At 41.7% G+C, this 14,052-nt stretch overlaps 1 protein-coding gene across 1 annotated transcript in view; it reads right to left on the minus strand.

Moving 5' to 3' along the window:
• The window catches only part of COL4A4 (collagen type IV alpha 4 chain), a 158,817-nt gene that overhangs the window by 41,002 nt on the left and 103,763 nt on the right, over positions 1 to 14,052 (minus strand). The window contains exons 27-35 of the mRNA XM_031008834.3: positions 13,674 to 13,781; positions 12,947 to 13,165; positions 10,984 to 11,145; positions 9,490 to 9,660; positions 8,150 to 8,293; positions 5,885 to 5,992; positions 4,557 to 4,738; positions 3,648 to 3,711; positions 1,052 to 1,126 (exon numbers count right to left, since the gene is read on the minus strand). Coding sequence (XP_030864694.2) covers positions 1,052 to 1,126; positions 3,648 to 3,711; positions 4,557 to 4,738; positions 5,885 to 5,992; positions 8,150 to 8,293; positions 9,490 to 9,660; positions 10,984 to 11,145; positions 12,947 to 13,165; positions 13,674 to 13,781 — 1,233 coding nt within the window. The remainder of the gene's footprint in view (positions 1 to 1,051; positions 1,127 to 3,647; positions 3,712 to 4,556; positions 4,739 to 5,884; positions 5,993 to 8,149; positions 8,294 to 9,489; positions 9,661 to 10,983; positions 11,146 to 12,946; positions 13,166 to 13,673; positions 13,782 to 14,052) is intronic.

A 14,052-nucleotide genomic window follows, 5' to 3' on the forward strand; every position in this document is an offset into this window, starting at 1 on the left:
TGAGTGCCCTGGGATATAACTTATTTAACCAGGCATCTGTGAATGGACATTTGTTCCATTCAAACAACGCATATTCCTGGGCATGCATCTTTGTACACTTGTCTGATTACTGACTCCAGATAAATTCCTAGGAGAATTCCTAAGTCAAGCGATATGCATATTTTAAATATTGGTGCATTTCTATAGGGTTCAGAAAGGGAGTACCAATTAATATCTGCAACATTTTCTGAAATGTAAACATATATGAGTTAAACCAATAGAGCATTCTGTCCTAAGGCTGCTTTCCCCTCTAGGGGTCCTGTTCTGTCGGCTTGAACTCAAATGGTTTCCCTTTCCCTGTAAAGCATGGAGCTGTGCATAACACTGGCACCCCGCTTCTGCTGTGTGTCATCTAATGTAGCCAGTTGTGGCCTCAACTGTCACAAGAACTCAATGGTGCATCACAATCCATTCTGAAGGATTCCAGGTTAATTATTATTGAGAAGCAAAATACTGTTTAAAATGACTTAGATTTCTTGTTGGTGATGAGGTTTATGTTTGCTTGATTTGGTTTGATTTTTAGTAAATTAAAATAGATTCAATGATAGCTCAACAATGGCGCACCACTTACACTGGCATGTGCTTTTCTCAGTAGAAAGAAAGAGCTGGAATGACAACCTGCAGCTGTAGTCATTGTGAGTGGTTATTGCGAATGCATCATTTTAAATGATAGAGGGTGCAAAATGGTCCAGATTTTAATTGTTTGCAATATTCATTTTTGAGTTTGCCAAAATATGGGCATGCCTGGGGAGTTTATTATTGTGTCAACATCATCGGTCACATGAGCCATGATGGAAAAATGATTGTGAATCCCTAGTATGTAACCCTGGTGTTCTTCTAGGCCAGGCAAGAAATGCTGTGGAAGTGTTTATATATAACCCGTTTTATCTATACCTTAATGCACAAAGGGGGAAGAAAATATTGATACGATCATTGCCAGCTAGAAGTAATTGTTCTGCTTTTCAAACTAAACTACTTTTTTTGTTTTAGTAAGAAAAATATGCAGCTATACCTGGACATCCAGGGCTACCTGGCTCACCCCTCGGACCAGGTGGACCAAAGTGACTGGCAGGGTCACCTTTGTTTCCTGAAAGGGATAAAATGCATGTGACATTACTTTAGACAATTTAATTTGGTCTCATACAGGTGACAATAACGTTTATGGTATTTGTTTGTATAGCTTATCTTCAGATATTTTAGGAGAGTGTTTTTAAATACTTTTATTCTAAATAAGAACAAACAGAAATATAGATGCAAGATGCAATTTACATACCACACACACACACACACGGTTTTAGAATACATCACAATCATAAGGATCTCCAGGTATTGATAAGTTTGAGTTTTTAAGTCCTGAAAAAATTTTCAACTTTAGGTTTCTATTTAAGAAATTATTTGGCATTGAGTGACTATATCCTTATGTTTTAGAAACCAAAAGCAAAAATTTTAACTGTTTTGGCTGCTGCAATCATATTTCAAGCTCTTTTATAAGGCAGCTCAACTCAGTGTCCTTGCAAAAAGAAAATCACAAAGGCATACTGCATTGATGACAAGAGATGGCACATTCAAAAGCCACTGTAGGCCATGACTCCCACAGTCCCACAAAGCCACTGGTCACTCCATAATGCTTCCAGACACAAGGACCTACATTATGGTTGGAAGCCAGTTTGTAGTGGAGGACTCAAAATGGAGTGAGAGGAAAGGCAAGAAAATAGATGGGGTTTCAAGAGAATTAGAGAGGTAAGTTAGATGTATCTTATAGTAATTGCCCATTTACACCCCTTTCTAAAGGGGTTCCACTAGCACCTTGTGGAAGTCTTTCTCCTATCTGATTTTATTCATAATAATGGCCAATTGCTTGAGGAGTGGGATTCTGGCCCATTCCAGGTCAAACAAGTCTTTCCTTGAGAAGATGGAATAAGAAAGTGAGAATTTGAAGTCCTTGGCTACTGGGGCAGAAACCCAAAAGCATTATCATGAGTTGTCCTGATGTAGAACATATTGGAGTACAAACCAACGTATCCAGAAATATCCAGAAAAGATACTGTGTAGAGAGAGATGAAGCCAGTTGGTAGACAGGTAAGTGAAAAAATAGACCATGGGAAAAAGTGAGAAACCATGGATTGCCTAAGGGCTAGGGTCCCTTTAGCTTTGGCAGAGCTATGTCTCCTATCTGTGGGATCCATGAGACATCTTTGACTCCAGGTATCTTGAGTGCATTTCAATTCCTTTTAAGCATGGCCCAACACAAGCATGAAGGAAGTGAGAAGAGGTAGGTTTTTACTGTGAAAGAATGGTAAAGAGACTAATAAATGTATAGGTAAGCAGAAAAGGAGTGACTTCTGAACCCCGAAGTTATAAAATATCAAAATCAAATACAAAACTTTTTCCATTTGTAACCATTTCCCAAGAAGGGATCTATATTATTCTTTCTGAAGAAATAAGCCCACACAGGTCATGTTTCTTACAGCATTTAGCATATTATTTATAGAGTGTCTCTCAAAGTAGTAAGGCAGAGGATTGTAGGTCGTTCATTAATTAGTATTTTATATTTTAAATTTCTTTTAACTTATATCAAAATAAAGGATAACTGCATGTTAACCTGTGAATTTGCAGCTAGTTACGCTAAGGCTAAGGTTAAAAAGGTAAATCATTTTAAAGTAGATTTAAAGAAAAATATTAACCCAATGGTATACCAAGATAGTAAAACTATTAAAGGTTTTATGCAAACATTGCAACTAAGATATCCTGCTCTTTGTTTGTTTACTTGTTTGTCTGAATAGAGGGTTAATGAAGCCTCTCTTTCACTAGAATGTTAGGTGTGTTACAATGCAGCACCGTTTTTGACACAAGGTAAACTAAGGCCCGTGGGGCCAAATCTAGCCTGCAGCCAATTTTGCAAATAAAGTTCTATTGGAAAACAGCCACACTCCTTTGTTTACATATAGCCTATGGCTGCTTTCACACTATAACAACACAGTTGAATAGTTGTGACTGAGACCATATGGCCCAACAAGCTGAAAATTGTTATGATCTGGCCCTTTAGGAAAAAAATATTTTGCTGACCTTGACTTATAGTAAAATAATAATAATAATAATAAAATAACCCAATTGTAAATTACATCTATCTTGGGACTTCTTAAGTGAACTCTTAGCACCTGCTGGAAAGTCATGGCTTTAGCCTCTATGTCCTAACTGGGACTCTAAAAGCTGTACTTATGAAGTCCTTAGAAAAGATACTGGCTCCTGTGGGACACAGGGTTTCTAAGCCAAGGTGGGCACTGCCCACTGACATGGATCTGTTCTCCTTGCAACTGAGCTGTTACTTGAGGGGCTGCAGTCACTCCATGGACTGCTGCTGGGACTCTCACGGAGGAGGAAGACACGAAGAGCCTGCAGGCATGCTGTTTTCTATCTGATACCCTTGGATCTGAGTGACAACTGTAGAACATTTGGATCTTGAGTGTTTGACTGTCTAAGAAGAGCCCCTTGGGTGTTGCAGTTTCTTTGATACACTTTGCTTATCATGTAAAAGGCACTTGTTTACAATGTTATAAACATTCGGGACTATGCATTTGACAGATGGCTTCTGTATCTCCAAACCATACCTTTAGGTCCTCTTGCTCCATCAATTCCTGAAAATCCAGGAGGACCTGGAGAACCTGGCTCACCCTGACAGTTTAATGAAACAAAAGGCCTTAATCAGATTTCAAATACAAATGGCACATGCACAACACGATCCAGTTGTAATTTTCTGTAACTAATTTGGTTTTTGTAATCTGCAGTGGTAACGAAAGTTGAAATGCATGCAAGCCTCCCACTACATGTATCTAGTTTTTCAAAGTTGATATAGCTTCTCCAGAATTAGAGTTCTCAGTCGCAACTGGTAGCATCCCATTCTCTACACTTGGTTGTGAAACAGTAATTGTGTTACTAATTTGAATTTTAAATTACAAATAAACAAGTTGATACTAAATAAAATAGTATTATAAATCATAGCATATGAAAGACTTTACAAATCCATTTCATTCCAAAAGATGGATAGTGAGTTACGTGTTTTCCAGAAGTATAATGTTGGCAACTACATGTATTGTACCTCCTGGATTCTGAAAGGGTATTTTACTCATGGTTGTGAAGACGAAATATATTGAAAGCAAAATCTGTGATATCTGAAACTGGAAGACTTTAAAGACAGGATTTGGGTGATTTTTCAGGACGACTTTCATTCCAATAAACCAGTGGTCATGAGGCAAGTCTTCATGGGTGGTTTAAAACAGGCTGGGAGATAGTGATTATGTGACTCTATGTTAGGGGAACCAGGCAGGAGCACTGGTCAGAAATGTCAGTTTCATCGTGGCCTTCTAGAAGGCTCTATTTTCTCCTTGAGCTACACCTTACATTCTAAAAGCCAGTGAAAGGGCAATGGTATATACGCTGGCAAATTATAGCTCCTTACGGACATCCTAAGAACAGAAAGGTTTTATTGTCTCTTCCCCCACAAAGCAGTAGCCCCTTACCTGGTCACCTGGAAGTCCTGGAAAACCAATGAACCCTCTTAGACCAGTTGAGCCTGGAGGGCCTGGGGGTCCAGGAGGCCCTGGCTGACCTTTCTCACCAGGTTCCCCTCTGTGAAATCCAGGTGGTCCGTATCTTCCCGGCTCTCCTCTTCTCCCTTGCATCCCGGGAGTTCCTTTATCACCTGATGAAGTTGGAAGTGTTACAGGTCTCTGCTGAAATTTTGAGCTAGGTAATAGTTAGGCTGAGGGACCTGGTCCTACTTTTAGGAGATAAAGCCAAAGGTATTGAGGATTCTGATTGCTGTCCCAAGCCGCTTCCTGATCATTTCTGGCTTCAGTGACCTCACTGATGAAAGAAGCTGCCTGGGAATATCTAAGGACTATCAGAGGTGGGAGGGAGCACACAGGATTATTTGCTTCAGCTGCTTATTTTACAAATGAAGAAGCCCTTAGCCAGAAAAGTTAAAATATTTGCCCTCTAACAACTAGCTGAGAGAAGCCAAGATGAGCACCTCATGCAGACTAAGTCTGACCTTGAAGGAGCACACAAATGGGGTTGTCAAAAATCCTCGCTCTGCAATGTTTCTGTGGACCATTAGCATGGGCATGGGGGTGTCTGTTAGAAAGGCAGGATCCCTGGCTGCCCCAGAGCTGCTGAATCAGAATCTGCATTTTAACAAGCTCTCCAGGTGATTAATATGCTCTGAAGTTTGAGAGGCACTGGTCATAATGACTTGAACAGTCACTGCGCTATTCACTTTAAAACCAACTACCAAACCTGAAACCAGTATTTTATGTATAGCTCAGGTTGATCCCAGTTTAGAATATCCAAATCTAGGAATACACAGGAACTTCAGCTAAATTTTAGCATGGAGAAGCAAAAAATGTACCACAAGGTTTATTTGTGTTTATTTATATCTTAAAAAAATGGCCTTTTCTCACAGTGGTTCACGCCTGTAATCCAGCATTTTGGGAGCCCGAGGCAGGTGGATCACCTGAGGTCAGGAGTTTGAGACCAGCCTGGCCAACATGGTGAAACCCCCATCTCTACTAAAAATACAAAAATTAGCCAGGCGTGGTGGCATGCGCCTGTAATTCCAGCTACTCGGGAGGCTGAGGCAGGAGAATCGCTTGAACCCGGGAGGCAGAGGTTGCAGTGAGCTGAGATGGTGCCACTGCACTCCAGCCTGGGTGACAAGAGCAAAACTCCATCTCAAAAAAAAAAAAGTCTTTTCTAATCTCAGTGTTATTGGGGAAAGTTGCCTAACACATGTGATCTGTAAAGATGTCAACTTATTTGATATGGTTAAAAACTCTTAAGTGTTTACCTCTTTCTCCTGGGAATCCATCATCTCCAGGAGGTCCAGGTTCCCCAGGTGTTCCCTTTTGGGAAATGATAGCCATTTCTCCTTCATCTCCAGGAGGTCCTATGGCTCCTATGGATATTAATTATGCAAGAACAAAATGAACAGGAACATCACACACATAATTTATCCATTACTACATTTCACTCCCAAATCAAATTCCCACTTAACCTACGAAGCTGTATTTATGTAGATCACAAAATGTCACCATCATTGGCTGATTTCCTAAAGGAAGGTCAGTCATCTTTTACGTTCCTGACCCCACTTGTCCAGCCACAGAGTCTGGTGTACCAGGAGTGCTCACTGAATGTTTGCCAAATTCAACCAAACTGGTCGGGGTCTTCACTGAGGTTAAGACAGATTTGAAAAGTTCCAGTCTACAAAAAATGTCGCTTTGTTCTATAAAATTTGAATTTGCCCATGTCATATTTCCAGTTCCATATCTCCTCCTAGCCATCCTCTCTTACTTTCCTTATATTAAAAGAACAGACACTTATCTCAATGTGGCACCCCTCACACTGACTTCCGAAAGGTAGGAAGGGCATACCATACTTCTGCCTGATTTTGCAAACACTGGCCACCTGTAGCAATGTGCAGGCGTGGGCTCCTACCAGCTTGACGAGTGCCAGTTACCACAATTCAAGAACCCTGCAAACCAGTTGTTAAACCATTGCTAACTTTAAATCAGCTGTGGCAGGAGTATTTATGCCATGACACTCAGCAAACACTATAAACCACGGTGGTTTTTTTTTTTTTAAATTTCAAAGAACTAGTTTACTAGCCCATCACTGGCGTTAGTCCAAATTTTAATTTTTAGTGGGATAATTGTATAGTAACATAATAGCACAGCAAACATCACTTATCTAAGCTAGCAAAGAGTGACTCTTTGATTCTTTGATTCCACATAAATAATTTACAAGCTAATAAAACAAAAAATTGTGGTAGAATCAATCAACTAAGAAGAAAAGGCAATTTTAATTCAATATGAGGCTACTTGCCCAAAAGGCCTTAAGGGCAAAAATCCGTGGGTCTGAAAATTGTCAAGCATTTTTTCTCAACACTGGAAAGGAAATACTACCTTCACCCATTAGTGCCTCAGGACTAAGGAGTAGGAGTAAACATTTAACAGGGATGGGGACATAATATTTAAACCATTGGTCTCAAAACTTATTTTTCATAGTAAAGAAAACTTTTTTTTTTGGAGACAGAATCTCGCTCTGTCACCCAGGCTGGAGTGCAGTGGCACGATCTCTGCTCACTGCAAGCTCCGCCTCCCAGGTTCACACCATTCTCCTGCCTCAGCCTCCCAAGTAGCTGGGACTACAGGTGCCCACCACCACGCCTGGCTAATTTTTTGTAGTTTTAGTAGAGACGGGGTTTCACCGTGTTACCCAGGATGGTCTCGATCTCCTGACCTCATGATCTGCCCGTCTTGGCCTCCCAAAGTGCTGGGATTACAGGCGTGAGCCACCACACCTGGCCAGAAAACTTTTTTTTCAAATGAAGCTTGGGGAAACTCTACTCGTGGCCCAGATGAAAGTGGACTCATGGTAGTTCAGAAGTTGGCAAACTGCAGCCCATGGGCCAAATCCTTCCTGCTGCCAGTTTCTGTACAGCACATGAGATGCGAATGATTTTTACACTGTGAAATGGTCGAGGGGTAAAACTCAAAAACAAGGTAATATTTCGTGGTGTGAAAATTATATGAAATTCAAACCTTAGTATCCATAAATAACATCTTACTGAAAATTGTATTTTATATTTGTTTCTGTGTTGTCTATGTCTGCTTTCATGCTACAAAAGCAGACTTGAGTCGTTGTGACAGAGACCAGATGGCCTGCAAAGCCTGAAATTGTTATTATCAGGCTTTTTACAGGAAGAGCTTACCAACTTCTGTTCTAACTGAAACAGAGGTTGGAGAACAAGAGACCCCTTTCCCAAAAGGTGAGAAAGTTCTCTGAAACCTAGAAGCTATAAATCAGTGCATTAAGAACCACTTGTTAATTCTTTTTCAATTAATAGAGCAATTCATTTGCCATCTATATGTAATAAGATTAAGAGGTAAAGAAAATGAATTTTGTTTAAAATTCTAAAACAAATACCATAGAACTAAAAGGAGGAGGAATCCAAGCTTCAGACCAGTCCTATTTTATTTTTCAGAGATCACATTTCTAGGTTTGGATCAAATACCAGAAACAAATGCATGTTGCATGGCTGTATTTTATTTACCTTTGGCCCCTCTCAGTCCCTGGTCTCCGGGAAGGCCAGACATGCCCTTCTCTCCAGGTTCTCCCTTTGTGCCAGGACATCCCTCTGCACCAGGCTTTCCTCTTTCTCCAGGAAAACCTGGGAAACCAGGCAGCCCCCGGGGTCCTGGTGAAATGAGAGCATAAAGTTTTAGGAAAATATTTTATTTGTTATTTATTTTTTCAGGGGTGGGAGGTGGACAGAGTCTCACTCTGTCACCCAGGCTGAAGTGCAGTGGCACGATCTCGGCTCATTGCAACCTCTGCCTCCCAAGTTCAAGTGATTCTCCTTCCTCAGCCTCCCGAGTAGCTGGGATTACAGGCGTGAGCCACCGCCCTTGGCTAATTTTTGTATTTTTAGTAGAGACGGAGTTTCACCATGTTGGCCAGGCTGGTCTCAAACTCCTAGCCTCAAGTGATCCACCCGCCTCGGCCTCCCAAACTGCTGGGATTATAGGTGTGAGCCACTGTGCCTGGCCCTAGGAAAACATTTTACAGGCTAGTATGATTCTTATATATTGTGTTCCTCGTAGTTCATCTACAGATGCAAACTCCTGCCTAACGCTGAGTTTGTATTCAAAGTAAACAATTGTCAACCTCACTGCACTTAGTAGCTGGGCTCAGTTGGGCACGGTGACTCAGACCTGTAATCCTGGCACTAGGGAGACCAAGGCAGGAGGATCTTTGAGGCCAGGATTTCAAGATCAGCCTGGCTAAAATAGCGAGATCCTGTCTCCTAAAAAAAAAAAAAAATTAATCAGGCATGGTGGCATATGCCTCTCAGGAGGCTGAGGTAGGAGGATAACTTGAGCCCAGGAGTTCAAGGCTGCAGTGAGCTATGATCCTGCCACTGCCCTCTAGCCTGGGCTAGAGGGCAAGCCTCTGTCTCCTAAAAAAAAAAAAAAAAAAAAAAAAAATTCCATGCTCTGCTGCCCTGTCCTCAGTTTCCTACCTACAGACCTGAAGTGTGGGCCCTGATGTGTCTGAGTCCTAATCCCCTAACTGGGGGTAGGGATGAGAGTGGGGACCCCCTCCAAAATGAAAATGCACCTTTCCCGACCCTAGGAGTTTACCGTGCTACCCAGTCCTCATGAATTCTGTGGCCCTAACACCTTCAAACCCCTTTTCCCATTGACCGGTACAGAAACATTTCGCCACTGGAAATAACAATAAGGAGGACAAGAGCAAGGGAGGCATCATTAAGGGAAGGACAAAGCCAGACTAACAGTTAACTCTTTTCGTGTGGTCATCTGTCCAGTCTTCACTTGGCAGTGGATTTCACGTTTCTAAGATGGGAGGACATCATGGAAAAGCACTACCTACCCTTTGGACCTGGAGGACCAGGTAGCCCATCATCTCCAAAGGGACCTGGGATTCCTGGGAGGCCTGGGGGACCATGTGCCCCAGGCCGTCCTGGGAGTCCGGGGAGGCCTTTCATTCCAGCTGGCCCGGGAGGCCCCACATCTCCCGGCTGTCCTTTCCCACCTGGAGCACCTAAGACAAACCACAGTGACCACAGTGTGTGAAGGCTGAACACTGGCTTCACACACAGCAGGAAAAATATACAGTAGCTTAAACAATGCATTAAACAACAGTAAAGCAATATTTGTTGGCTAAAATAACAGTAGCAACTTTCCATCAATCTAAGAATATATTTTTCTAGATGCCATAAATAGAAGGGCAGATCATTTGAGTAAATGTTCCCCAGTAGGGATGAATGAAGATTATAAAAATATTTTTAACAGAAAACAAAAAGAAAAAACAAACATTGTATTTGTATTTCCTCTTGGTGGAGGGAAACTAATAGAAGAAAACTTTCCAGGTTTTTCCTGAAGCTCTACAGCCAAGAAGAAGTCAGAGCTGGTGTCTAGCGTTATTGGTGCTAGAAATATGGCTGTAGCGGAAAGTTTTGCCTCAATCTGGTTTTAATTTTTCAAGTGCGTATATTACTGCATTTGGATAAAAGCAATGGCATTTAAATGACAGAGTAAACAATGTGAATAGTGAAATGAAGATCATATTGAAAATAGCCCCTGCTATGTTCTGAATGTGTCCCTCCAAAATTCATATGTTGAAAGTTAATCACTAATGTGATAGTATTAAGAGGTGAACACTTGGGGAGGTGATTAAGTCATAAGGGCAGAGCCCTCATGAATAAGATTGGTGACCTTATTAAAGAGGTGCAAAAGAGCTGTTTGCCCCATCTGCCTGTGAGGACACAAGGAAGGCACACCAGATCTGCTGGCAGCTTGATCTTGAACTTCCCAGCCTCCTGAGCCATAAGAAATAAACTTCTGTTGTTTATAAATTGCCTAGTTTAAGGTATTTGGTAGAGCAGTGCGAATGGACTAAGGCAGCCTCCCTGCACCTTGTATTAGGAGACACTCCAGGGGTCTCTTGTGTTCCTACGTCTTCCTGGGTATGCCAAGAATGCAAGATCCTGATGCTCTTTACCTGGGAAACTTCTCAAGCTTGTGTTTGCAGCAAGCACCCTTGATAAATGATATAGCACTTTCCTCAATAGGAAAAGCAGGCTTTCTCACAGGTTGCTATAAAGCAGTGGTTCCTTGGCTCAGGGCTCCTCTCATATAATGCAACCCACTGTGTGTGTGGCCAACTAGCCCACTACGTTGCCCCATGAGACTTGGGTGACATGGGGGAAGTGATGCAAACCAACATGAAACTCATGAGTAACGAAGTCCTTTGTCTCTGACTCAGGACTCTTGCTTCTGGCAGCATCCATAAAAGAGTAAAAGGGGAGCTTATTTAATTGTAAGTAGGGTAAGCCCCAGACCCTTCACAGTTCTTGACACTTACCTGGGCTACCTGGATACCCAGGGAGTCCCGGTTGCCCTGGTATCCCTGGAGCACCTCTTTCACAGGAATGGCCAGGTGGACCTGGGACACCTGGAAACCCAGCATGTCCCTCTCTGCCTTTGGGACCTTTGAGACCTGGGAATCCAGGAATGCCAGCTGGCCCTGAAATGATACAATACATCCATGACATTCATGACAAAAAACTATACAGATGGCCCATGATGAATTGTTCACGCATATCAATACTGGAGGTGAATATTTTCATCCTGAATCAGTGTTCAAATGGGTTAAGTCTTTGAATGGATTTTCTTATCATAGATGTAATGAGTTCCTTATGAACAGCGAAACAACGCATTGCTAAGTGAGTTACTTGATAAGGTTATGTGGACTGCAGTTGCCTATGCAAATAAGAAACCACTTGGTTCTTCCTAATTTTAATTAACCTCTAACTTTGCATCAGGCTTTACACCAAATCTCTACAATATTTACAAACCCAGTCTGCACTGTATGAATTTGCATTTTATGAGAGATTTCATCACTTGTATTCTCAAATTTCTACTCACTAGAAAGACAGTGTCATAATCTTCAGGAAAGAATATCCCCCATAATTCCACACCCTAACCCAAAAATCTACTTTGTTTTCCTATGTTTTCTTTACATTTTGGTTCATATGTTTACATTTAAAAATAGTAATCAGTGCAAATTCAGTTGTTGGAGCGCTTCAGATTGCATATTAATCTGCAAATGTTTTCCAGTTTGTTGCAGTCTTTACAAATATGATTTAAATTGCTAATGGCTGGACGGTATTCCTTTGAGAGACAGAGTGTGTGTGTATGTGTGTGTGTGTCTGTCTTTGTTCTTTCCAATTATTCCTCTGCTGTGGATAATACTACAAGGGCATTTTCATATCTATAACCTTCTTCCATTGAACACTTCCCTTAGATATATTTTCACAAGTGAGATAGTCGGATTACTGGGTCATTATTTTTATTGACTTACATCATGTTTCACCTGTTACTTTCCAATTAATTGTTTCTTTCAATATGAATCTTTTTATTTACAAACTTCCATGCAAGCTCCTTGAGGGTGCTAATTCTCCTCCTCTCCTCCACGTGTCCTGTGCTAATGTACTCTAGTGGATGCCTAATAAACACTGGCCCACTGACTTTTAGAAAAGAACCAGAATGTTCTTTGTAAACATCTGATCTGTGGTCCACATCTTGATCACGATCACCCAAGAGGCCCACTGAAGTTCAGAATGTGGGGCCCCACCCCAGAAATAATGAATCAGAATTCCTCAGACTGGGGTCCTGAAGACAATAATTTTAATGAGCTGCCCCACCCCCGACTTGGTTATTTTTAAGTACATTAAAACCTGAAAAACTCCACCGGGGATCTGAAGGATCCTTACTGATTTCAGAAAAGGATATGAATCAGTGTCCAGGCCATCTTCCTCTCTTGCGTTTGATGCCCTGCCTGCCACCCCAAATGGAATGAAGGTCCCTCTACCCTGTCTCCTGTGCGGACAGCTTGTCCTCTAGGCTCAGCTCATACCCGGCTCTCCCACAGAGCGTTCCCAGATGCCAGCTCACAGCTCCAGCCTCTAAGCCACTCTTCCTCTCACAATCAGGCCTGCCTACCTTCCACCTGGCAACAGCCCCAGACAGGTTACACAGTCCCTGCTCTTGGCCTTTGCAGCACCAACATACTAGCTGCGGAATCAAATTGAGTTGAATGAACCACAGTGAGCTGCCCTGCATTTGAAAACAATCAATAAAGTGCAAAGGCAAGGCTGGAGATTCAGGTTATTTGAAATGTAACCAGCACCCCAAATGAGGGAAAACACCTGGGTAAACTGTTTATATTCTACATGCCTAAAGCAAAATAATCTAAACGTTCTTCAGTGACCTGTTCCAAAACTGAGCCAGCTCTATGCACCAAAAGGACAGCAAAGCCCTCATACCTTCAGCCCCTGGACATCCCGGATCACCTCTGGGTCCTTTTATCCCTGGCACTCCTGAAAGACCCCTCTTTCCCAGGGGTCCCAGGTGACCAAATGCAGGGTCTCCCGGGATTCCTTTCTGACCATTCACTCCTGGTGAGCCGGGAGGGCCTGGGGGCCCAACAGGGGAGGACCCCTTTTCACCTCCAAAACCCGGATCTCCCATGTCACCACGAAAACCTATTTAACAACAAAAAAAAATTTTTAATGATAACATGTGCAAGTATAGAACCAATACATGTAAGACTTACTTTGATAAAAATACTTTTCTTAAAAACACAGGGGTACTTACTAAAATTAAGAGCAGTTTAACAGTAATGTTGTTTTGCCACCTTTTGTAGAGAGAGAAACTGCAACTTTGTGTTTCCTATAAGCCAATGATGTTTCCCTAATTGCTTTCCTTCTCTGGCAAACATTCTGGCTGGACTGAGTAGTTTCAACAACATAATAGACGAATAATAGCCCACAACTTATGCTTCAAGGTGTAAGGAGACTTGGCAACTTATAAAATTATAATCTGAAAGTTATCACAATATAGCTAAGGGTCTATCAAGAAACACCATTTCCCTATTATCTAGGGATCCCTGGACCATTTCCTCAATGAAATTATCCATCGGTAGAAATGTTAAAAAGTTCCTGATAGATATTCCCAAAGCAGGAAAAAAAAAAAACAAAAAACCTCACTGACCAGGTGGACCTGGTATTTCCGCTGTTCCTGGTGTGCCAGGTCTGCCTTTATGCCCATCTGAACCACTCAGCCCAGGGGCACCTTGGGGACCTGGAAATCCCTTCGGACCTAAACAATAATAAAAACAAAACACAGACTCAATAAAACAAAATCTAATGTGAACAAAATGAGATGATTTTCTTTAAGTCTATGTTAAGTCCTTTTAGAATATTTCTACTTTATGGAAGTAAGGATGTTGCCTATCCTGATTTACAAAAATATATTGTAAGTCATATGCTCCAAATAAATGTTTTCTAGGAGTGATTTTGTTAAGGCACTTTCTCAGAAGCCATCCTGTGAAGGATTCTTCCTGAAAGCCTTTGGAACTTGCACCACCATT

This window comes from Gorilla gorilla, chromosome 11 (assembly GCF_029281585.2).
Source record: "Gorilla gorilla gorilla isolate KB3781 chromosome 11, NHGRI_mGorGor1-v2.1_pri, whole genome shotgun sequence".
Classification (NCBI taxonomy): Eukaryota; Metazoa; Chordata; class Mammalia; order Primates; family Hominidae; genus Gorilla; species Gorilla gorilla.